The 27,188-nt window shown below is 33.3% G+C and overlaps 1 protein-coding gene across 5 annotated transcripts in view; it reads left to right on the forward strand.

Moving 5' to 3' along the window:
* Positions 1-453: 453 nt before the first annotated feature.
* The window catches only part of Supt3h (SPT3 homolog, SAGA and STAGA complex component), a 478,415-nt gene continuing 451,680 nt past the window's right edge, over positions 454-27,188 (forward strand). For 3 of the 5 annotated variants that reach the window (XM_040282740.2, XM_040282741.2, XM_040282742.2), the window contains exons 1-2: positions 455-672; positions 9,964-10,064. In XM_040282740.2, coding sequence (XP_040138674.1) covers positions 9,964-10,064 — 101 coding nt within the window. In that variant the 5' untranslated portion in view covers positions 455-672. Of the gene's footprint in view, positions 673-9,963; positions 10,065-27,188 lie in introns of all 5 variants that reach the window. The other 2 variants (XM_040282738.2, XM_040282744.2) reach the window with 2 other exon arrangements.

Raw genomic sequence — 27,188 nt, forward strand, 5'->3', positions numbered from 1 at the left:
TGCTACCAAGACTTAAACTGCTTCTTAGAAAAGAAAACATGTGGGGAACAGCACAGTGGGCCCATTTTACAGAATTATTCTCTTAACCTCATGTTCCCACCATTCTTGAAGGAGCACCGTGTTGGCCCCTTTGGGTTCTAGAGTGGAAAACAAACTCCTTATGTAGGTGACAGAATCCTTCAGGACCGCTGGCTCTCCCACGCCAGGCCCACTCCTAAGGCCTTCAAGCCTGGACAGCGTACACCTTTTGGCTCCCATCACAGTTCCAAACCACCGGCGACCCGAGGCCCATAGAGTGGCTTGGCATTGCACACGTCGGGCTCTCTGGCCACACAGCGCCCCGCCCCCGGGAGCCTGGCGGAAGTAGCTTGCTCAGGACGGAGGCCGCGCGTCACCTGGCTCAGTGCGCATGCGCCCGCGCCGCCAGGAGTGGGGGCGTCGGTATCGTTACCAACGCAGTCTTGCCCACCCCCGCCCCGCCGAGTGGAGCTCCCGCCATCTTGCCCCGCCCCCCATAGCCCAGTCACCTTTTCCCTTTCTACACTCTCTGTCCCCCACTCCGTCCCTTTTCAATCGTGTCCCAGGCTTCAGCAGCAGAAACCGCGCCATCTCTACCCCTACATTCTCCACGCGGGACGCGCAGCCGTGCCTACAAGTGTCCTTAAAGCAGAGGTTGTAGGGAGTGTGGGGAGCGGTGGGGAGCGGGGAAGAGGTCAAGGGACGCGATGGGCGCCGCGTGCGGAGCCCGGCGTTTCGAGCTCGCGTGCATGCCCCGCCCTGGCCCCGGCTGCCGGCGAGCAATTGGCGTGTCCGCCCGAGGGCTGCCAAGCGGGCGGCTGTGTGCGGCGCCGGCCCAGCGCGGCGCCTGGGTTCCCTGCGGTTGTGGGGTTGACTCCTGACTCCTCCCCGTTGGCCGGTGGGCGTGGGGCTCGCCGAGCTGGGCCGGCGAGCCGCGGCGGTGCTGGGCTAAGCGGCGCCCTCGCGGATGTTTCAGGGAGTGCTGGGGGAGCGGGGCTCTGGAGGAAGAGGTCGCAGCATGGCCCGGTGGAGGGAGACTTCGGAGAGCTTTACTCCTCGTGTAGCGCCCAGAAAGGAAAAGCTCTACCGTTCTAGATGAAATGAGCCCACATCTGTGACCACCGGGGAAATTATGTAGCCTGTCTTTGCCTCGGTTTCGGGGTCTGTGAAATGGGGATTGTAATAGCTTAGTTTAAAATGGTGAGGTTTCTAGAACAGTGTTTGGCACTGCTCAGTATGATAGCTATGATGGTTTTGATCTCCATGTTTCAATAGTTCAGAAAGACTGATTCTTATTTTCTCAGTTAAATATCAGGACACTTGGCTGACAAATGAGACTGAAGTTGTGGTATACCACAACTAAAAGAGCATCCTGGACACAGTGCTATTATTCTACACCTGAATAAATTAGCATATCTCGAGAGATAGAAACTTTACATTATTCTGAAGAAGTTGAGTATATATTTATCTGGGAGGAGAAGACCTCTGCAAAGATGTACTTGAAGAAGGAACTGATGGAATTTCTGGAATGTTCCAAATAGGCTGAGTTTGACCTGCTGTGAGGAGCAATTATTTGATAGTATTCTGCAAAACCAGAATGCACTTTTTTGTGTGCAGTTGCAGGTTTCTTGTCTCAGGATATTCAAGCAAAGTGTTATAAGTCTAAAGGCACACTGCCCAATAGAACTTTCTGCCATAACGGAAATGCTATGCAATGTTATTTAATCTTTGTGGTCTCATTATGATAGCTACTAGGCACCAGTTGACACTGAGCACTTGAAGTGTGGAAAGTGCCACTGAGGAACTTTTTTTTCTTTTTTTAAGATTTAAAATTATTTTTTTTTCTACATTTAAAAATTTATTTATTTATTTTAGAGGAACTTAATTTTTAATTTTATTAATAAATTAATTCCAATTTAAACAACTGTATATGACTACTGGATACTGCTTGTGATAGTGAAGGTCTAAAATTTTGACAGCCCTTCTAATTTTTGTTTTGGTTGAGTTTTAAATCGGAAAAACCAGGTCTTGTAACATTTATTTTCTTAAGTATCATCATACATATATTCAAATAATGCTTTTAACTCAAATACTATAGTTCAAATCATTGGTCTGTTAGTACATATTTATCTTTGACAATTAAAGCAAAGGATTCTTTGGACTCCTAGCTTGTAAAACGACTGCAGGATTTAGTTGGCGAGGCCTAACAATGCTAACTGGAGTCATTGTTATACTATATTGTGATCATGGGTTTCCATCAACTTTGATAATTTTGGTTATTTTCTTTAAAGCTTTTTCCATTTGAAAGATTTTTTTTGGTGTTTTTAACATTTTGTATAATAAAGCAGTTTGATAAATTATAGTAGTTTGAAAATGGAAAATTTTCCATTATCATTTGCAAATTGGGACATTTGAGAAGTAGTTTTATTATTTGTGTTCAAAACTTAGATACGTGAAATCTGTCGATAGATCTTTCAAAGATTCTTTGAAATATGTGTTTTTCAGCACATAAAATATAAAAATAAAACATTTAAAATTTTTTTTGGTTGCGCTGGAATAGAATCTGGGACTCCCAAATGCTAAGCATGCTTTCTACCTACCACTGAGCTACCCCCAACCTCTGAAAATAAAACTTAAAGAACCCTAAAAAACAAAATAAAAACTACAGATAGCAACCTTAACTCTGGCCTGATGCCTGTACAATGACGCCTTTTTTCTCAAGGTTGAAGATAGTTGGTAGATCTGGAACAATAACTTAAAACTCATGAATTAAGTCATATGCAGAGAATAGTTCATAACATACTAATCAAAATGGGTTCTTATGTAGGGTGGCCCTATACTTTAATGCTTCTGGGAAGCCATGTTTGTTCTAGTATAATTATTAATAGAACCTTTTCCATTATCAAAAATGTCTCATTTGGGGTCGGGGTGTTGGTTCAGTAGTAGAGCTCCTGCCTAGCATGCATGAGGCACTGGGTTCATCCCTGGCACCTCATAAAAATAAACAAAATAAAGGTATTGTGTCTATCTACAACTAAAAAAAATAGTAAAAAAAAGTCTCATTTGGAACTAAATAATAATATGGTCACCATATTTTCAGGCATGTTGCAATCCATAATATATAATTTTAGAGAAATTAACCATACTGCCATTTCAGAAATATTACTACTACTAAAACAGTGACCGTTACTGCTTTTGTTTTTAAGTAATAGATGAAACACTTTGAATAAGGCCAGCAAGTTACTTGTCCATTTAAGACACTGGTAATTTTAAGATTTTGTTTTGGATAGAAATCTTAAGTAGGTTGATTTTTGATTCTTGGAGTGGGGGGATCTGTTGTTGTAGGAGACTACAAAGAAAGTCTCTCTCAGTCAAATCAGAAGATTGAGAATTTGTATTGAAATAACATCTGTTTTGTTTTATCTTGACGTTGAATAGTGAAATCCGAAATCTGCTTGCTGTGTGTTAGAATGTGAAAGAATTTGCTTAGAGTTGTTTACATAAATAATGAGAAATAATTCAGACAAATGCATTATTGTATTAATTGAATTTGTACTGTAGTGGATAAAGTATTTTACTGAGTCAGGCACGCCTAGTTTGAGTCTTTGTTCAGTTACTTAATAATGATGTGATTTGGGGCAAGTTATTTAATTTTTCTAAAAAGCCTCAGTTTTTTTATTTATAAAATGAAGATAGTAATAGCCCACTTCCTGAATTATAAGAGATAAATGAGATGCATCTTTATAAATATTAGCAATTAAAGCCTTACGTTTGATCTTGAAGAGACACTAATATTCTGAGATGCACTGTGGATTGATGAAAAGAACACTTAAAATGAATTAAAAAAAAAAACTAGCTTTTGTCCTTTCTACCATATTTTCTTTGCCACTTTAGTTAAGGTATTTCACTTTTCTGAGCCTCAGTTGCCTCTTCAGTAAAATGAAATTAGTACTTCTTTCCATTCTCGCCAAAAGATTGTTGGTGAGCATCCAATAAGATTTATATTTAGCTGAGTGTGGTGACACGTGTAATCCCAGTGTCTTGAGAGGCTGAGGCAGGAGGATCCCAAGTTCAAAGCCAGCCTCAGAAATTTAGGAAGGCCCTAAGCAACTTAGTGAGATCCTGTCTCTAAATAAAATTTAAAAAGGACTGGGGATGTGGTGCAGTGGTTAAGTGCCCCTGGGTTCAATTCCTGGTATGTACACACACACACACACACACACACACACACACACACACACACATTTATAAATTGTAGTCTTATTTTATTGACATTTTTATGTTTATTTTATTTCATCTTGTCAACCTAGTACCCCTGGCCATAAAGACTGACTCTAAATCTGTAAAAATTGTATATTTTGTGTAAGAGCATAAGTAGTATGTAAAATAGCACTATTACTGCAAACTTTTTTCCCCCCCGACAATACTGTTGAGTCACTGCAGTGGTGCTTTATTGAGCTGGTTACAACTCTGTACACAGTATTAGCAACTCTACTAATATTGCTAAGAGAGAACCAACCTTTTTCTTGGGCACTTGATGTGTTTCATGGAGTTTGCTGAAAATACTTTCCCTGTATTTATTTATCCAGGCATGTAAGTTTTATCTAATGATATCAATGATGCTCTTTCTTTCTAGAACGGGTTTGTCAGGTGTGTGTGTTTTTTTTAAGTATATATGTATATTTTTAGTTGTACACAATACCTTTATTTTGTTTGTTTATTTTTATGTGGTGCTGAGGATCGAACCCAGGGCCTCACCCGTGCTAGGTGAGCACTTTACCGCTGAGCCACAACCTTGTCAGGTGTTTTTGCACTCTAGTACTGGCCATGATAATATTTTTGGCTGATAGTTATTGAATGTTTAAGGTTAAATAAAGATAATGAACATTAAAAATCATGTGATTTGGCATATGGTATGTGATCATTACTGAAAAAGTGCTGTATTCATTGAATTCAGAGGATAGTATATAGAAATAAGTTCTTTAATATTTGCATAATAAACTAAAGTATTAACAAATGTAAATTATTTAAACTATCTTGACTTGTACTTTGCTATTTTAAATGGTGTAGCTATTTTTGACTGAATCCTATATATTTTAACTTTATTCATATATCTTCTTTTTTAAAAATATATTTATTTTTTAGTTGCAGTTTGGACACAAAATGTTTATTTTATTTATTTATTTTTATGTGGTGCTGAGGATTGAAACTAGGGCCCCGTATGTGCAAGGCGAGTGCTCTACTGCTGAGCCACAACCCTAGTCCTTAAACAACTTTTTTAGACATGAGGGAATTGAGGCAGAGAGGTGACATGACTTGCCCAAAGTCAGATGGTAATGGTATGCCTGTGTTTGAACCCCATAACCCTCCTCTTTACTGCTGCATTGTGGTTCTATTTAGGTAGATATTTCACAACAAAATTTCCTATGACAAATTGTGGCAGTCTTGTGAGTTGTGATAAACTTTCTTTTTTTTTTTTTTTTTTTTAAATTTTATGTTTCTTGTTGGATGGTAGAAAGAACTCTGGACTACAAGTCAGCGGGACCTTAGTTTTAGTCCCGACCTGTATTGCTAAATAGTGGTGTGTCCTTGGGCACTTCAAGAAACTTCAATCAGAATGGCAATCATCAAGAATAAAAGTAATGGGCAGGAGTTGTGGCTCAGTGACAGAGCGCTTGCCTAGCATGTGTGAGGCACTGGGTTCGATCCTCAGCACCACATAAAAATAAATAAAAAATAAAGGTACATCAACAACTTAAAAAAACATACAAGTAACAATAAATGTTGGTGAGGATGTGGAGAGGAAAGGTACTCTCATACATTGTTAGTGGGACTGCAAATTGTTGCAACCACCATGGAAAGCAGTATGAAAATTCCTTAGAAAATTTGGATTGGAACCGCTGTTTGACTCAGTGGTTATCAATATCTAAAGGACTTAAAAACAGCATAATACAGTGATGCAGCCACATCAATATACTAGATATGGAAGTTTTGTGATACTTTGTACATTTTTAAAAATTTCATTCTCAGTAATTGACCATTTGGTATTATTTTTCACATTTGTAGAAATTTAGGTTATGCTATAACTTGAGTTAAAAAAAAACAACAGAATTGATGTGCTGTGTATAATAGTGTTGCTGTAACCATAATTGTTTCCTACCTTTGAGGTTTTATGAAAATATTCCAATTGTGAAAGTTTATTTTATTATGTGAGATTTTCAGACTGGATGATTAGAATTGAGACTCTATGGGTTTACAAAATTAGTGTGTAGGTTTGAATTATTTTTTCTTAGCAGTGATGTAACTGAGGAAATGAAAAATTCCATTTTTATTATCTGATAAATTCCACTAATTAATGGATTGATTGCTAGATTTCACAGTCTAGATTTTGCTTTTGCTTTGAGGGTGCAGAAACTAGTAATAATGAGATTCTTAAGTCTTTGATGTCTTCTAAGCTTAAAGGTGTTTCTCATGGTAGCTCTTCAAAATATGATCTCTAAATGAAACCCAGTGTCAATTTTTTTTTTTTGAGGGGGTGGCGGCGGTATTTTCTGTGGAAAGAAGTATATCCTAAATTCCATTGCTGTAAATTAAAAAATGCTGTTTTTTTTTCCTTTGAAATGGGATTTTAGAGGTGTGACATAGTATTGGCTATTGGTCAGTGATCAGGTTTACATAGTATTAATCAGAAATGAACTTCTTCTTGGGTTCACATTTAAGCTGTGGCATGTTGAAATAATCTTGATCCCAATCTGCACATCTGAATTCATTTTGTAAAATATGGCAAACAGCTGCATTTCAATTGAAAGCTGAAACAACTGTAGGACATTAACCCATTGAGAAGATTACAGTAGGTTTTCAGTTCCATGTTAACTGTATTTATTAGAGAAAATTGACTTGAGTGCTTCTGCTTTTAACAGACTTTTTTAATGTCTGGAAGAAAGGAAATAAAGCATTGAAATGATAGGACTTTGATGTGTAAAGAAGTTAATGTCTAAAGAAGTTAATTATCTAAATCATCAAACAGAATATATGGGTATGGGAAATAATTATTTTAAAAAGTCTAATGAGCTATCAGTTCATCATGTCAAGAGAAATGTTATTCACCTGTTTGATTTAAAAATTAAATAACTTGACTAAAAGGATGATCATGGTTATTATAAACTAGGACTGGGATCTTACCTCTTACCAATAAATACCCTTGATGTGAAACATTCACAGTAGGGAGACAACTGAAGAAAGCTGTGTGTGTGTTTTGTGGTGCTGGGGTTTTCTTGCATGCTAGGCAAGCACTCTATTATTGAGCCACATCCCCACCTCCGAGCTGTGGTCTCAATATCAGTTTACTTTATGAAGTATCTCCTCTTCACAGAGGGTTGAAGCAGGGTGACTTGATTTTAAATGTAAAAGGGGCAGATTGGTCCAGCAATGTCTCAGTGAAGTTTTGGTCATTGGATAATTCTACAGAATAGCATATATATCAAATGTGGTATGAGTCAACTTAAATCATAACTGTTTTGGAGACTGGAGTTAATATGTAATGTTGAGTTTAATGTTTTCTACTAGATGTCACTGTCAGCTTTGTGTTGGGACAACAGGGGAACATATTCTGAGGTCCTTGAGAAATGCAGGCCTTCCCCCCCCCCCCATATTGTCTTATTTCTTTTGGACTGTTCGTGGAAGTCCTTAGTTTCCTACCTATTTTTGCCCAATTCTGGACTGGTGATGTCTTTTTTTTTTTTTTGGCCCAGGTTTCAACAGGTAATGTTTCTTTTCCTGTAAGTTGTATGATAATAACTCCAGAACTTGACCTCTTAGATATTTTCTAATATCATATTCTTTTAAAAAGTCTTTATGAAAAATTAGAAAGAAAATTAGGCTTAAAAAAGTGATATTCTTTCTTGCATTAGATTCGTCATATATTATGGAATTCTTGACTTTAAGTTTAATTTGAGTGGAATATTTTTCTTCTCTTTCTTTGGCCCTTGTTCTGTGCCTAGTGGTTTTGTCTGGGCCCTCAGATGAGGCCAGAAAGGTCAGTGTGCTGCTTGTCTTAGCTCTTTGTCCTGTTGCCTCTTCAGAATTGAAGCACAGAGAAATTAAGTCAGTTGTCCACACTTGTGGCAAGGTAGCAAAGCTGGCAAATCAAACTTAGGCAGTCTGTCTTTGAGGCCAGACATTGACTAGATTTCTTCCATACATCCTATTTAACTTCACTTACCCATTAGGTGAAATATGTTTTCTTTCATTATATTGAATTTGATCAGCTCAAGAGAGCCTCAGGGTACTACCCACTCTTGCCATTCTATAACAACTCAGGAACTACACTTGGGCAAGCTAAATCAGTGACAAGTCTAGCTTGAACTGTTTTCTTGAGATTTGCAGAACTGAAAAGCATCTTCAGATGTGTAAGCCATTTGTTCCACAAACCTCCACTTGTGGGGCTGGGATTGCACCTCAGTGATAGAGCATTATTAGCCTAGCATATGTGAGGCACTGGGTTCCATTTTCAGCACTGCATATAAATAAATGAATAAAATAAAGGTCAATGAATGTCTAAAAAAAAATTGAAAAAAACCCCACCTGTGAAAAGGTGCTTATCAGTCTGGTGTTTCCCCATCTCCTATTTAAACTGACCCTAAACCAACCCCCTGGGCAAGATGATCCTTTAAGTTGCCATCTTCAGCTCATTTAGTTAATCCATAAGAAGGTCTTTCTCTACCACTGCCTTGTCTCCTGAATGAGTGAGTCTTTTGTCTGGTAACAATTTCAGAACTTGCCTTCTTAGACAACATTTAAAGTTCTAGGTGCTATTTTTTGGTATGTTCTGATTTTTTTTTTTTGTCCCTTAGAGTCTGTTTTTATTTTAAAGAAAATTACAATATTGCAAAGTTTACATCAACTTTATATGAAATGATATTAAACTTAATTGTATAGTAGTTGAACTTTTACCTACTTTCATGACCTTTTTTTTTTTTTTTTTAATGTGGTGCTGAGGATTGAACCCAGTGCCTCGCACTCGAGTACTCTACCACTGAGCCATAACCCCAGCCCCTCATGACTTTTGAAATGCTAGTTTTTTTTTTTTTACTAATTCTTATTTAATGTTACATTCATTTTTTTAAAAAAATTTATAGTTGTAGATAGACAGAATGCCTTTATTTGTTTATTTTTATGTGGCCCTGAGGATCAAACCAGTGCCTCAAGCATGCTAGGCAAGTGCTCTGCCACTGAGCTACAGCCCTCGCCCAAATGCTACATTCATTAATTAAAATAATAGACATTAGGATTGGAATCTAGTTTTCTCATTATGCATTTGCTTAATTTTATGGGGAAAAATCACATTTTAGATTAAATGAGTTATTTACTCATAAGATTATAAAATTTCACAGTGCTTTTCTGATCTGTTGACTTTATTTGTATTTTAGACTTTGGTTCAAGTAGAGATTACATTATGCTCTAGGTTTCTAATTTCATATTTTATAATTGTAGAACTCTTTCTTTAAATGAATTCTTACTTGGAATCCCCATATATAAAAATCAGTAGAAAAATCAGTTTTCTGGTGGTCTGGAAGAAATTGTGTGCAGGGGCCACTGGGAGCTCTGAAGAATTACTAATAAATCTCAGCGTTTCCTGGAACACATTTTGAAAACCATTGAGCTCTATTAAAATATTTTAATGAATACTTTTGTTACATTTTATAGAGAATAGGTACTGAAATGTTTATCACTCAAGTAATTGTTTATCTTACTTGACTAAGAAGCTTTTTCATCCATACTATTTCATTTGCGTAAAGAATATTAAGTATAAGCAAATAGGACTTATGCAAAACAAATGATCAGAAATATAATATTGTGGATATTTTTGAATGGAATTTATAATTACTTCAGTTTTTTCTCATGCATTTATAAATTTTGTAAGCTTTCTTTCTCCTTTTTATTTAGATGAATAATACTGCAGCTAGCCCAATGTCTGCTGCCACTTCAGGTAGTGCAAGAAGTACAGGAAAGGCTATTAGCTTTGCAGCAGAATTGCAGAGTATGATGTAAGTATGTCTTTGCATGCTATTACTATTTAAAATTTATTTGTTGAAGAAAGACAATAGAAATAAAATTTATAAAATTTAACTTGTAAGTAATGTGTGTTTAAGCAAGTAATAGTGAAAAAAATCTCTTAACATTTAAAGAGCCATGTGCACAAGAGGCAAAATTGGATAAAAAATGCTATAAGGGAGTACTGTATTTGAAAAATGAATGTTGGTGCATCTTTTTAAAGATAATATCATGTAAACACATTTTTTGTAATTATTATCTGCCTTAATCTGTTATGGATTGTTTATTGCCACATTAGTTTTTGATTTAAAAAATTTTGAGACTGAGTATATATTTGGATAGTCAAATGTTTTCAAAGTTCTTAGTTTCTTTCAAATGTCATAACTTTGTGAACCTAGCTTAAATTAGTTTTTAGTTTTGATATTTGAAATCACTATTTCAGAATGTTGAGGAAAATTTGAAACATTTATAAACATATTTATTCAGTCTTTGAGTAATTGCACATTCATTTATATTTCTTTCCTAAGGCTCTATTTAGGTTGATTTTTGGCTTTGAGCATTGAATGAGACTATGTATTTTGATTTGTGTTGCATTTATTAGAAAACTCTATTGGCACATACTGGTTTTTCTTTTTTATTGTTTCAAGAGACTAATTTTATATTATATGTTTTATATATTATTAGTTCATTGACTAACTTTATATTTTTAAAGCTTCAATGTGGAAATTTCCAAACTCTTAAAATTATTATCTGCACAAGACTGGGGCAACATTACAGTTATTCTTTTCTGATGATTTACCAGGCAGTTTAAAAGAATATGTAAGTTGAAGGTTTAAGTATCTTCCTCCTGTGGGTATTGATAGGCTTCATGGTGGACTAATTTCACTGTGTGATGGTTTTTGTTCAAAGGTGAAATAAATTTAAATATATATCTTGTGGTTGCTTGTTGAACATACTTAAAACAACACTGAAAATATTTAGGTCATAATTTCTCAGATTTTTCTGGTCTGGGATCTCTTGTTTTTATCAAAGACCCTAAACATTTATCTGGGTTATATTTGTAAGTATTTAGTTCTTTGTATTTAAAACAGAAAGAGCTGGGCATTGTGGCATCTGCCAGTACTCTCAGTGACTTGGGAGGCTGAGAGAGGAGGATTGCAAGTTTGAGACCAGCCTCAGCAACTTATCAAGGCCCTAAGCAACTTAGACCTTACCTCTAAATAAAAAATCAGAACCACATCTGATTAAGTGCCTCTGTGTTTAGTCCCCAGTACCAAACAACAACAACCCCCCCAAACAAACCCCCCAAACAAAAATAAAACAGAAATTTAAAAAATTATACATTTATTTAGAAAGTAATAAACATTATTTTTTAATGCAAATAATGTATTTTTTCAAAAATTGATAACACTTATTAATAGATAATATGGAAATAAATTAAACATCAGTGTATATTGTGAGATTATTTTTTAAACTGTGGAATATTTTATTATAATTTATATAATCTTTTGTGGATTACTTTTAAGTCTTTTCATTATGGTTTAATGGCTTTTTGTTAACCATCTTATGTTAATTATGTTTTAAAGTATTAAGACTCTTTTTAGAAGGTCTTAAATAAGGTCAGGAAATAAGGTGAGGAAATTCATTTTCCTGTAGAGCAGGTTCATTGACTAACTATATTTTTGAAGCTTTAATATGGAAATTTTCAAAATTTTAAAATTATAAAGCATAGTATAATGAACTCCATGTGTCCATTATCTGGTTTTAACAATAATTGTCTTATTTAACCTTTCTCCCAACTCTTTTTTTTTTAAATGAAGTATTTTAAAGCAAATTCTAGAAATTTTATTTCAGAATTCATAGTATATATTAAAACAATGTATCTCTGAATAGATTATAAAAAAGACGACCTAAGGGTTTAGCAAACTACAGACAAGGATTTGTTGTCATTGCTGTAAATAAAGTTTTATTGGACCATGACCATACACTTACATTTTGTCCATTGCTACTTTCATGCTACATAGCAGAATAGAGTATTTGTGACAGAGACCATATGGCCTCTAAAGCCGAAAATATTTACTATCTGGTCTTTTACAGAAGCAGTTTGATGACCTCTGATCTATGTAAACCGCTCTCTATAAGAAGAAAGCTATAGAGTAATGTTTCCCTTTGTCATTTATAGTTAGGAAAGGTTCTCCTTAATGCATTTGATGGACCTCAGGCCATTTAAGAAACTGAAGGGAGACAAAAAAGCTAAATTTAGTACTTTCTTATTAAACACTTTGATAAACATCTTTCCAACTAGTTGGATTCAGAATGCAAAAGTTATTGTTGGCTACAACTCTGGAAGAAATGTACATTTTTCTTCTATTTCAGACCTTATAGAGAGGCTATTCTTAATAGTTAATATTCATCATTTAGAGTCCGAAGTTATTTTTTTCCCTTTATGAATTTCTTCACAGAAAGGGAAATAGGGCCAAAATTAGGGGAGTCTTTTAAAATTTACCAATATTTTCTATTGGTATAAGATTTTCAGGTTTTCAATTTTATAAAGTTAGAATCAATGTACATTTGATCATTGTTTATTATGTTTTTTTTTCAGATGAGAAAGTACAGACGTAAGCAGTTGTGTTTGTGTTATAGGAATTTCATTCTCTGTATCCTTCCTTTTCTGCTGCTATTTCATAATTCTTGTAAGCCTGTTGATATTGCTGGTTTTCACCCTCTACTGCTACTTTTTCTCTGTCCCCTCATTGTTAAAGAGCTGTTTTCTTTTTGATTTTCTTCCCTCTAATTGAGGAACAATTGGTTAGTGTTATTTCCTGGGATTGGTTTCACTGAAAGGTATTACCAACGAAATTGTCTTTTCTGCTATTGAATGTAGATCTGGTAGCCAGTCTGTTCGGTTAGGGCATTATCATATTTTAAATTTAAGTAGTAAATAACACCAGTGAAGCATTTTTTAGAAATGGCTTCTACAGATTTTAAACTAAAGGATTGTAGTAAAACAATTATCAGTGGCTTGGGATGACAGTAGCTGTCTCTTACCTTATATAGTTCATATAACTGAGCACATTTATGATGGAACTCCTTATCACAGTTCTTTGAATAACATGGATAGGGTCCAGAAGTTTCTTTGAGTTACAAAAGTTAACCTATTCAATCTCAGGTTTTCAGTTCTGTAAATATTTTGATTAACTGGACACAGGTACATGAGAATAGGTTGTAAATAATAATCTAGAGCTTATAAATATTATTACTATTATATTATATTCTTACTGTGATTATATTTTGATTATATGTTATATACTAAGTTTTTATAGGTGTTCCACATCTGGGACAGTGGGACAAAATGGATGTAAATTAAAAGGCGAAATCTTGGGGCTGGGGTTGTGGCTCAGTGATAGGGCTTTTGTTTCACATGTGAGGCACTGGGTTTAATTCTTAGCACTGCATATAAATAAATGAATAAAATAAAGTTTCATCAATAATTAAGAAAATATTTTTTAAAAAGTAGAATATTTTCAGTTAACATTGAAGGTATTTTTAATGAACTCCTTAAGAATTTTAATGTACTTCTAGAGTCTTCATTAGGTTCTCTCTCCCTTATTTTATCCATTAATTAATTTTCTGCCTTGTTATGTATTTGTTCAGACTTATAGGCCTTGTGATGATGCCAGGTTTTGTTGTTTGGAAGCACTTAGTAATTCTCTGACCAAATTAAAAGAAAAAAAATTATTTACCTATTAAAAGAATTCTTCAAAATGAAAAATTCATCCTTACTAAAAATCACGGAGTGAAAAAAATTTTGAATGGATTTTTTTTTTTACATTTAGTAAAATTTACTATTGTATAGTTCTACAAGTTTTGCATTTTTAAAAATCAAAATTTATTGAGTTCTTATTATATGGTAAGGTCTAAATTTCTTCAAGAAGCATATATTCTCGCACTAGAGAAGTGTATATAGACAACCAATTGTCATGAAATAATGTGAAAAATTTCATGGTAGTACAAAGAAGGAAGTGATCAACTTTTCTGGGAGTGAGCTCTACAGTTTTAATCTGTACTTGTAATTATTTCCTGGAATATCTTGAAGTATTCTGTGAGTACCACAAACAGTATGTTCACAGTTGAACTAATAATTTTCCTAGTAAGATTTTTGTCTTTTGGGAATTTTTGGGATAAATAGCAACGGTTTACCCTTTGCTTCACTGGATTAGTGCATTTTTGTATATTACAGTATCACTCATATATTCAGTTGGCTCTTCATAGAATTATAAAGTTAAGAGCTGTGAAAGAATATACACCCTGTTTGTTCTTACCTTAATCTGGCTTTAAAGAACCCTTATAGGTACATATCTGAATTATTAATAGATGGCTTTTAAACTGACATAGACTTCCTTCAAATATTGTTTCCCTAGTACATTTAATTAGTCTTACAGAAACTGAAAGAAACTTGTGAAGATAAGTTGTGCTAATATTGATATATTTTAATAAGATGCTTTCCTAATGATGATAAATGCTTGTGGAGCATTCTGTGTACCAGACAGTCTTGTGAGTGCTTCCACATAGTATTTTATGTCATCCTTACACAACCCCATGAAGATAGATGCTGTTATTCCCCTTTTGTAGATGATGAAGTTGAGACACAAAGATGGACTAACTCACTAAATATTACTCTGTAGTCAGTGGACAATCTTGGATTAAAGCCAGAAAATTTGATTCTAGAGTCCATGTTCTTAGCATATAACCTAAACTATATTTCAATTAATAAATTTTTTAATTTTATTTATAAATTTAATTCATAATTTTTTTATGAAGATTAGTTTTGAATAAATGTTATGATAATATGAAAATTTGTTTTTCTATACCTAATCACCAAGTCTTTCTCAACAGGGGCATATTAGTAACCAAGAGAAAGTATAGTTTTTCAAAAAAATTTTATACTTTTTATGTATTCTCTAGAGACATATTTGTGTTATTTCATAATTTTGGACATAAATGTGACCACATTGTTGTAGAATATTTAAATGCCTGCTTTTATATTTTATCACTATTAAATAACATCAATTCCTGATATTTAAATTACACTAAAATGTCTATAAACTTATACTTTTTATGAAATGTATGTGTTCAGGTATTTTAATGTATACTCTGGTTCATAAGTAGAATAATAGGAAAATTTTCAAATTGTAATGTAAATTTGGTCATAGTTTTTCCTGAAAATGAGAATTTGTATAAAAGCAGGTTGAGAATATAAAATCACTGTTTAGTGAAATTGGCTATACTTTTTTCCTTTGGAAAATTAAATAAAAAAATGTTTAAATTTCTGGATCCAATTGAGTTATGTGCTTGTATTAAGAGTGTCATTTTATAAATGTGGCAAAATAAAATTTTGAATTTTGTATATAAATATCACTGTAAATTCTTTTCTATGGAGAAAATAACTAGAACTTTCATTTTCAGTTAATAATATAGTTGCCAGGGAGAAAAACATATTGCTAACTCTTTGAAATGAATTCTTGAAATTCAGGGAGATGGAGTCATTTGAGTAATTAATTCTTTGATGAAATTTCTTAGTTATATGGGGAAAAATAGTTAACAAAATCACAAATTAATTACCTTAAAATTGTGTTATGGTTGCTAATTATCACACTGGAGAATGGAAGTTCTGTTCATAACTAATTTGATTTCTGAACCTTATTTGTCTTAATTGATGTGCAGGGTTTTTTGATAGTCTTCACTTATCCTTAGTGTGAACAATCATGTAAAGATATTGTGTTTCTGAGTGTTTCCCTAGACCTTTCTGAAGGTATTATATAACATTTGGTTTATGGACAGCATTAAATTTCTGAAATCTTAGAAATACTGAATTCGACAATTCCTGATTCAGGTAAGGGATTGTGGACTTGGATCTACCTCATGAGGTTAATATGAATATAAAATGAGTATGGTTCTTGGCACATTGTAAACACTGTTAGTTGTTGTTATCGCCTTTTTTTTTAATTTTAATTTTTTAGTTTTTGGTTGTAGATGGACGGATACCTTTATTTTATTTATTTATTTTTATATGGTGCTGAGGATCCAACCCAGTGCCTCACACATGCTGGGCAAGCGCTCTACCACTAAGCCACAACTCAGCCCCTTGTCATCGTCTTTTAAAAAAATAATTATCATCATCAACCTATAGATTAGGTCACTTAAGTTGTCCAAATTGGCTTCCAACTTGTTGTTCTTCTACCTCAATCTCTCCAGTAGCTAAGATTATAGGCCTGTGCCACTATGCCTGGCTTACAAAGTATTTTAAGTGTAGGAGGAAAAATTTGCAATTTTATGGGAAGAAGCCATAATTATAGAGAAAAAAGGGTATGTCTACATTATAGCATGCTGTTCAGTAGAACTTTCTGTAGAGATGGAAGTTTCTGTTTCTGTGTGCTGTTTGGTGTGGTAGCCATGAATCATGTATACCTGTTGAGTGTGTTCAATAAGCTATGTAACAGAGCATCTGAATTTTAAATTTTATTTAATTTTAATTAGGTTAAAATGGAATAAAATTAGTTTAATATGGAACAAGAGGCTACCATGTTGGATAGCATAGAAGAAAGGAAGAAAATATAAATTATGCAATACTTTTTTTCTGGCATGTCTGTATTTTTATTGTAATAGGGAAAATATATTTTATATATATTATGTGATCTGTTGATTTCTATATCTGCTTATTAAAAATATTTTTAATTTTTTTAAGTTGTAGATGGACACAATACCTTTATTTTTTTTGTGGTGTGAAATATTAAACCCAGTGCTTCATGCATGCTAGGCAAGTGCTCTGCCATTGAGATACAACCTAGCCCTTATATCTACTTTTTTCTTAAGTTTCATTGTCCTACTGTTCTTTAAAGCTTTGAAAATGTTAATTTTTGGCTACTTTAGCTTTGTAGGTTTGATTGGTAGTTTTAATATTACATTAATTTTGCATTGTAAAAAGTATGAAAAATGCCGAAATGTGTTTTTTATTCTTTTTTGAGTACATGTATTTATACTTACTATTTCTGCAAGTACTATAACTCCAGCTCTGAATACATTTCATTACACTCAATTATGCCAGCACATGTATGTAACTGAATATGTAATATTATGAGTTTTGAGTCCTTTTTTTCTTTTCTTTTTGTGGTGCTAGGAATGGAACCCAGGGTCTCTCACAAGCACTCTACCACTGAGGTATCCCTCCAACCCTTGGTCCTCATTTTTCTGTAGTAAGACTTGGCCACATTTCTGGTAGATCTAAAATTAGCAATATGTTGTGTAGTTTCTTGTTAATTCATTGTTTTTATTATGCTCATATTTTGAGAACTTGTTGGTTCTTGATTAAATTAATCTTTTAAAAAAGTTCTGGGTAGGAATGGATTGTTCAGTAGTAAATATATCAGTGATTAATAACTTTGGGTATGAAATTAAAGTTTTGTATCCATGGTAATATATTAATTTATAGTGAATCATGTTGATACAGGATATCAGCATTCCAAATTAGAAAAACGTAATTTCAGAGTAGTAGATTCTTAATATAGAGGAATTAATCTTTTTGATTTTTGACTTAGTAGATTCTAAAGGTTCATAGCAGTTTTTAAGTTTGCCAGAGCAAATTTTTGATTTTCTCTAGATGTGAAATACTTATGCAGTTTTACATTATAGCCAAAGAAATGGAAATTAACTTATTCTGTGATATATTTTATTAACACACATATATATTAACTTTTCTTCTACAGCTATTTTTTCCCACATGGAATTTTTTTTAATAACTTTTTAAAAATTTTATTTATTTATTTTTATGTGGTGCTGAGGATCGAACCCAGGACCTTGCACGTGCAAAGCGAGCGCTCTACCACTGAGCCATAACCCCAGCTTATTAACTTTAATTAACATTTATATATATAAATTTCAATCTTGAATAAAATACTATATGCCTTTAAAAATATGTTGCTATTTTTAATAGGTTCTCTAATTGTCATTGCATGTTTTCCTAGGACAGAACAGCGTTCACTTTCTATAGAATAGTGAAAACTAATCCTTAATCTGTTAATTTTTTTATATTTATTTTTTAGTTGTAGTTGGATATAATAACTTTATTTTGTTTGTTTATTTTTTTTATATGGTGCTGAGGATTGAACCCAGGACCTTGTAAGTGCTAGGCGAGCGTTCTATTGCTGAGCTACAACCACAGCCCCTTACTTTGTTCTTTGACTTTTTTCTTTACTTTTGATAGGTTTTTCTGTCTTAAAACATCTCATTATGGTCAGTTTTTGTCCTGACTAGAAGAGTTTTACTAGCTTTATGTGGCTTTTTCATTATTCCTCTGTTAAACTGTTGACAATGTGTGTTTAGTAAAAAGGGGTAAATTAAGTTTTCAGGGCTTGGTCTGGTGATTAATATTTATTTTTTCAAGAAAATGCCATTTTTTCACATCAATGTTCATAGCAGCTCCATTCACATTAGCTAAGGATGGAACCAACCTAGGTATGCTTCCACAGATGAATGGATAAAGAAAATGTGGTACATATACATAATGGAATATTACTTAGCCATAAATAAGAATGAAATTATGGCATTTGCCTGTAAATGGATGGAACTAGAGACTCTCATTATAAGTGAAATAAGCCAATCCCCACCAACCAAAAGCTGAATGTTCTCTCTGATATGCAGACACTGATTCACAATAGGGGCAGGGAGGGAAGAATGGAGGTTCACGGATATGGCATGGCGGGGGAAATGGGGGAAGAGAGGGAGGATGGGAATGGGAAAGACAGAATGAATCAGATGTAACTTTGCTATGTTCATATATGAATACATGACCAGTGTAACTCCACATTGTGTACAACCATAAGAATGGGAAGTTATACTCTATGTGTGTATGATATGTCAAAATACATTCTGCTGTCATGTAATAACTGAAAAGAACAAATAAAAAATTTAAAAAATGCCATTTTTTTGTATGAAATTATTCTCTAAACAGTTAAACTTGGAATACAACTCATCTTTTGCTCTTGTTTCCTCTAATTCTCTCCCTCCTTCCCTTTCTCTATTATTGGGGTTTCTGTGTGTTGCCCAGGCTAGCATTCAATTCAGCCTTGAGTAGTTGGAATTGTGGGAATGCACCACTTTTCCTGGCCTTTCAACCCATTTCTAAGTTAAGCACTGATAGTATTTTTTATTTACCTCTTCCAACCTAGAACTTGAGATCTCTGACATCCTTCATATATCTCTAATCCTTTGTAAGTGTGTGAACAGCTAATGTTTATTTTTAAAGGACAATAAAACTTCACTTCTGTGCAATTTGTAATAAATTATAAATATTTTAATTGGCAAATTGATTTGAAGAAAAATAATGCCACATCTAAGTGAGTGATTAAGGTAGCACGATACAGTGGAAAGAACTGTAGATTTGGAGACAAAGTTCTTGGTTCACTTTTCTATTTTACATGTTAACCCCCCCCCCATTAAAAAAAATCTGGAAATGTTCTGGGTAGGGGACTTGAATTGTTATCATTTTATTCAGAGTGGTGTGATTGTTTTATATTTATTATAGAAGTTCATATTATTTTCTGAAAAGAAAAAATTCAGAAAATATAGAAAGATTACAAGGAATACCTAGCCTTTCTGAGTTAGTGCTAGTACTGTTTTGGTATTTATTGTTCCAGTGCATTGAAAAAACTTAAATACCAAAATCTTATAATTACTTCTGTGTAACTTATACAATCAGATTTTTCATGTTGACAAAATACAGTATTATTGCTTTAGCTACACTGATTTATATTCCATTATGTGGCTTTAAACACTTATTAGATATCTTAGGTTGTTTTTAATATTCTGGTATTATGGAGAGCATTGTAATCCATCCATCCTTTATTTTATCTTACTAATTTGTCTTCTTACCTGCTGACTATCTTTGAACTTGTTATAACTGGATATTTCATTAGGACCAATCCCCATAAATGGAATTCTTGGCTCAGAAGACATTTCTACTTATTTTTAAGATTCTTTTTTTTTTAATATTTATTTTTTAGTTGTGGTTGGACACAGTACCTTTATTTGTTTTTATGTGGTGCTGAGGATCGAACCCAGGGCCTCGTGCTTGCTAGGCGAACGTGCTACCTCTGAGCCACCAGGCCAGCCCATTTTTAAGATTCTTGATGGATTTAAGTAAGTTATATTTCATTGTTATAGTTTCACCAATAGAATACTTATTATGCCTTGCCACCATTGAATAATGTTTTATATATATATGTACATATGATTTATATATACATGCATATGAAAATTGTTTTCAGGATACTTTTACTAGTAATACATGTATACATTTGAAAATAGAAATCAAAAAGTTCTTATACTTCTGTTGCTTGGTTTCCTCCCTCTGAGTTACAACTTGTATTTTTCCTTCTGTATTCTTCAAGAGTTTCTTTATTCATATATAAACACATGCAAATATATTCTTTTGTATCTTTTCACAGAGAACTTTGTTGGAGATCTTTGCATAGAGGAGATTATTTGTGTGTATATGAGTGTTTGTCTTTCGAGAACTTTGTAGTTACTTTTTGATTAGCTCAGGAAGTCTCAATAAATATGTGGAAGCCTCTCATTCAAGAAAACTGAGACACCTACTAAATGAGTTACCTAACTCAGAAAAGGTTATAAGATCTTCATATTCATAAGCAAAAAACCATAAAATCTGTCTAGAATCCTTTATGAAAGGAGTATCCTACATTTGAGGTGTGTGAGTTGATTTTTTAAAAGTTCTTAGTAACTTTTAATCATTACTGTCCTTTTTGTGGTATCTGCCTTTTTTGCATACTCAATATATCCTGAACAATTTTCTGTTATGTGACTTTATTTCACTGTAGGAATATCTATCATGTTATTAATTCCTTGTTGAATCATTAGACAATGTTCAGTTTCTCAAATATTATTAAAAATGATATAATCTTGATAACTGAATTAAATTCTTAGAAGAAGAATTTTTGAGTCTAAAGTCTTTTCTGATACCATAACTTCTTAGTTTTTCTTCTAGAAAAGTTGAATAGATGGGGCTGGGATTGTGGCTCAGTGGTAGAGCACCCGTCTAGCACATGTGAGGCACTGGGTTCAATCCTCAGAACCACATAAGTATAAATAAAAATAAAAGTATTGTGTCCAACTACAACTAGAAAAATATTAAAAAAAAAGTTGATGGGCTGGGGTTATAGCTCAATGGTAGAGCACTTGCCTTGCATGCGTGAGGCACTGGGTTCAATCCTCAGTACCACATAAAAAATAAGTAAATTAAGATTAAAAAAATGTTGAATTGATTTACATTTATATCACATTTTAGGAACACCTCCCTCCATCTCTCCATCACTAACACTTTAACAGTAGGAACATGTGTTTAAAAGCTTTTGGTTGCTGAGTTTTCAAATATTTTGGCAATTTATTTCTTATTTTGAGGTTCTACATATTCTTAGCATAGTTTTACCAAGTACTTATTTTTTCCTATTGCTTGTTAATGACTTTTTTATATATTTATTTTTTAGTTGTAGTTGGACACAATACCTTTATTTTATTTATTTATTTTTATGTGGTGCTGAGGATCGAACCCAGGGCCTCACACATGCTAGGTGAGTGCTCTACCGCTGAGCCACAACCCCAACCCCTATTAATGACTTCTAATAGATTAAGAGACTTTAACTCTTTGTTGATTATATATGGCATCTTTCACCAATCTTTTGGTTTCCTTAAGGTTTATTTATTGTGATTCTTTATTTTTTATATATTTAAATTAAAAAAATTTTTTTATTCCATCTGCTGTTATTTTTTAAAAAACATTTTTGTTATCAATGAACCTTTATGTTTTTAAAGTTTTATTTATATGTGGTGCTGAGAATTGAACCCAGAGCCTCATATATGCTAGGCAAATGCTCTACCATTGAGCCACAACTCCAACCCCTGCTATTTTTATTTATTTATTTTTATGTGGTACTGAGGATCTAAGCCAGTGTCTCACACATGCTAGGTAAGCCACAACCCCAGTGTCTATCATGATTCTTAAATATGTGAGATTTTATTTTTAATGTAGTTTAATCAGTTTTTTATATCTTGTTGCTTCTGCCTTAGACCTTAAGTCCTATCCTCAATTTTGATACATATTCATATTCTTTTATATTTTATATTTTTAGTTTGTACAGTTTAATACTTGATCCCTTTGTTGTATGATGTCAAGAAGGTTCCAAGTTTAAACAGTTTTATTTTAAATTGATTTGCCGGTGGTCTTAACCACCACAAATTACATAAGCCCTCCTTTCCCCTCTAAATTGAAATTCTACCTTTATCAGATAATAAATTATTACTTTTGACTTTTCTGCTTTGTTCCATTGAATTTTCTATCCCCTTGCCAGTACTACATTATTTTAGTTATTATAGCTTCTTAATATGTTTTAATATTTGATATTACAGTTCAAGTTAATCCACATAAGCTTTCTTTTAAAAATATTTCTGGACTTTTATTTTTATTCCTCCAGTTGAATTTTTAGGAATCATTTCATCAAGTTCCAAAACAAATTCTTAAGTGCACATTTTAAACAGTTTCATTTTTCTTTTCTTTTTCTGATTTTTGTTACATACTCAAATTTCAGACATTGGTCTTTGCAATTCATTTTACTTTTAAAGTTGATTAATGAAGTGATTTTACATTTAGAAAGTTTATTTGAAACAACACTGGATAGAAACAGCAACAACAACTAATGAGTGAGTTGGTTTACCAGTTTATGATTAGAGACTGAAAATCTTCTCAATTTTCTTTAATATTTGTTTTTCTTGTTCAGATGTAGAATTTTGCTGTGACTGCAGTATATAAAACTCAGCCAACTTATTCTCTTAATTTTAAATCATACAGTCATTATCTTCTTATTAAATGGTGGACATGGTTAGAAATAAAAGGCAAGTTTAATTTTTTAATAGGAATGTAAAACTGCATTCTAATAAATTACATATTGATCTCTAATCTCATAGAGAATAAGTACATTTGTTTTATAAACATAATTTTGTGATCAGGTTTTTTTTTGGGGCCATTTTAATGCAAATATTTCTAGAGTAGATTGTGGACATTTTTAAACTACTTACAGAAAGAGTAACAGGTATAATTGCACAATAGTCCATTCCACCTCTGAGATGCTCTATCCAAGACATCATAGAGGCATAAAATGTACTTTGCTTCTATGATAAGTTGTCCTACTTTGCCATTTTATTTGAATTTGTATATTTGAATAGTTTTTATGTTTTCTGTTTCATTGCAGCTACTAATTTTGTTGCTGTCATGTCAGGTTTTTAGTTTATAATAGACTGGGAGCTGCGGTGTTTCACCTTCTCTCTTTTCAAATGCTGCTCCCACAGTCTACTCTAGACTATTAATCAAATGTATTAGGTCTTATCTAAAGTAAGAGTCATAAGTTAGGAAAATCTGACATACTTTCTTTTCTGAAAAAAAATTACTTGATCTTAATAACATTTTTGAAAGTTGAGTTGCTTGTTTCTCAATTTCTTTTGTTTTATTTTCAAAGGCTGAGATTGTCAGGTAGTAAATATAAATTCATTAGTTTTATGTTATTTAATCTCTTTTCAGTGAAATAATGTTAAGACTTTTACTTAGATTGTTGGATTAGTTCTGTATAATTTTTTTTTAAAGCTTGTATAGAAGGTCTGAAGTAATGATAATTTTTAATTATGCCTAATTACTCTTCATACCATTTTGAAGAAAATTAAGCAAGGCCTCTGGCAAAGAAAGGAGATAGGGAAGCTTGAGAGTGGTGAAGGTTTGTAATGCCAGGAGTAGAGTTAGGGAGAGAAGCTAATTAGAAATATGGTAAGTGTTGCATAAGTTGTTAAGGGTTCAGCTGAGCATAGTCATCTCTTGGAGCTAATAGGATGTCAACAGTAAGGTTGTATAGTTTTCTATAGCAGTGCTTAGCTGCTGGGCACAAAGCTCAGAAATAGATGATTAGATTGATTCAAAAAATTGGAAAGACACACCGTAGCTTGGGAGGCCAAGGCAGGAGAATCACAAGTTCAAAGCTAGCCTCAGTGAAGCAAGACACTTAGCAACTCAGTGAGACCCTGTCTCTAAATAAAAAACAAAATAGGGATGGGGATGTGGCTCAGTGGTTGAGTGCCCCTGAGTTTAATCCCCAGAACAAAAAAAAAAAAAAAAAAAAAAATTTTTTTTTGAAGGACAGATGTAGAAGAAGGTTATTGAACTTGAGGTGTTGGTGATTCTGATCACTGAGCCTAGTCTGGTAGGGAGGGATGGGATAAAAAAATACAATGGGGTTTATTGACCTGGAGAAAAATGGGGGAAGAAGAGATTAGAGATTTCAGTGACTAAAAAGAAGGTAGAATACCAGTAGTATTTAGGAGAACTAGAAAGATACGAAATTAACAGAAAGTAGATGTATCATCTTGGACATATCCTCCAGGAAGTTTTCTCTGACCTTTCTGGTATTGTAAATTAACTTTATGTGTTTGGCACTTTGTGCTACTCTTGTAAAACTCTTCATTTTATGGTGGTTTATTTTATTTATTTATATTTTCTGAAATAGAATTACAGGGATTTTTCTTGTTTTACAGTGCCTAATACCTAGTAGATGCCTGTTAAGTGTTATTTTTGTACAATGACCAGGAAGTTGTGATAATAGTGGGGTAGCATATTAGAAGGACAACCTCCATGGGTATGGCTCAGTTGAAAAGAGGTTAAAAGTCTTCAAAGTAGCTGGGTGTGAGGGTGCACCCCTGTAATCCCAGTGGCTCTGGGGACTGAGACAGGAGGACTTAAGGTTTAAAGCCAGCCTTGGCAGTTTAATGAGGGTGTGAGCAACCTACTGAGACCCTCTCTTGAAATGAAAAAATAAAAGGGGCTGGGGATGTGGCTCAATGGTTAAGTGCCCTTGGGGCATGGGTAATCTTTATATGGTGCCCATATTAGAAATTCAAATGATTGCTTTGTTTTGGTTTTTTTCTTATTTTTTTTAAGACTTTGAACATTTTAATGTATTAGGTAATTTTTTTTCTTCTTTATTGTTAACTTTAGAAATAAAGTTTAACATCCCAGTATTCTCATTACATTGACTTTATTTTTTTCATCTTAGCCTCATGAAAAACAGTTTTAGGTGCTACATTCTATATTTAGAATTCTGATTTACTTGGCACCTCTTTACTGCTTCCTTAGAAAATTATAATATATATGAAAAAAAACCCTAAAAAATAAAAATTATATATAATATACATGGTCTGTGAAAGGAAGATACTGAAAGTTTACAAATACAAGTGAGTCCTATTCTATTTTAAAATATCTCTGAAACTTATTTATGAAATCCAAATAACATCATTCATCTGAGTTCTTGGGTGTGAATTAAATCAGATTATACGTGTAAATCATTTACATAGTTTTCTGTGCAGAGCTCTATATAAATGTTTATACTTTTAAAATTAGATTTTATAGCATTACAGATAGAATTGAACTTTAGTGTGTATATATATTTTTTTTTTAAAGAGAGAGAGGGAATTTTTTAATACTTATTTTTTTTAGTTTTCGGTGGACACAACATCTTTTTTATTTTTCTGTGGTGCTGAGGATTGAACCCAGCGCCCCGCACATGCCAGGAGATCCCGCTACCGCTTGAGCCACATTCCCAGCCCCAAACTTTAGTATATTCTTATAGGATCAAATGTCTGCTATTTATTTATTTATTTATTTTTTTTTTTTAACATTTATTTATTTATTTTTTCTTAGTTCTCGGCGGACACAACATCTTTGTTGGTATGTGGTGCTGAGGATCGAACCCGGGCCGCACGCATGCTAGGCGAGCGCGCTACCGCTTGAGCCACATCCCCAGCCCAAAATGTCTGCTATTTAGAAGCAAAGGAATCTGAATAGTATATCACTTAGATGGAATAGAAATCAAAGTGTCTTTAGAAATTGCTGTAATTGGTGTTGACTATTCCTCTCTTATTCTCACTTTTTAAACTGCCAGCACATATTTAGTTCTTTATTTTACTTTTATATTTGAGATGACACTGCAAAATTGAACTCACTTTAAAGTGATGGGCAAGGACATACAGACATACAGACCTTAATTTTTTTATGTGCTTTAAGTTCTGTTCAGCTATTATAAATTTGCTTTGAAAATGTAATGATTTTATTTAGGTATTACTGGGATGTCTTAAATTTCGTAATCAAAAATGGAAATTTACCTGACCCAAAAAACCTTAAACTTTGTTTTTTGTTGCTTTCGTGTTTCATAACTTTTTGTTAAAAGACATAGTGGTATAATTATAGCCACTTTTGGGCTGTGGCTCAGTGGTAGTGCACTTGCTTGGCATGTCTGAGGCACTGGGTTCGATTCTCAGCACCACATATAAATAAATAAAGGTCTATCAACAGCTAAAAATATATTTAAAGAAAATTATGGCCACTTTTCAGAAGCCAGACATTATTTTTACAAATTATTCTTTGCTTCAAAGTTAGTTTTTCCCCTATTTTTCCCTTTCATTTCAACTCTTAATATGTAATCTAAAGTACTGCTACTCAGCATAGCCAGTTTGTGAACTGTGACTGATCTGTGAGATACGTATCTTGAGCCAGAACGTATAGCAGTTTCCTACTTCATTGAGATAGTTTTCTTATGCTACAAGTGTAATTAAGTGATGTGTATTAGAATAACCTTTGTAAAAAAATTTTTTGTAGTTGTAGATGGACAGAACGTCTTTCTAAAATTTGTTTATTCATTTTTTAATGTGGTACTAAGGATGGAACTCACACATGCTAGGCAAGCCCTCTGCCACTGAGCTACACCCCCAGCACCTAATGCATTTGGTTTACATTCTGATGCAGACATCTTACTTCTCATTGTAGCCTTGAAACAAACATTTCTTAGACTAGCATTTGTTGGCAGACCACATTGGTTCTAGAAAAACAAATTTGTATTGTATGCTAATTTTTTATACAATAGTATTGTAGTATTAGAATCTAATGCTTTTTGTTTATTCATTCAACAAATACATTTGATTGGCTCTGGAAATATGGCAGTGAATGAAATCAACAG

The sequence above is a fragment of the Ictidomys tridecemlineatus genome, chromosome 8 (assembly GCF_052094955.1).
Source record: "Ictidomys tridecemlineatus isolate mIctTri1 chromosome 8, mIctTri1.hap1, whole genome shotgun sequence".
Taxonomy (NCBI): Eukaryota; Metazoa; Chordata; class Mammalia; order Rodentia; family Sciuridae; genus Ictidomys; species Ictidomys tridecemlineatus.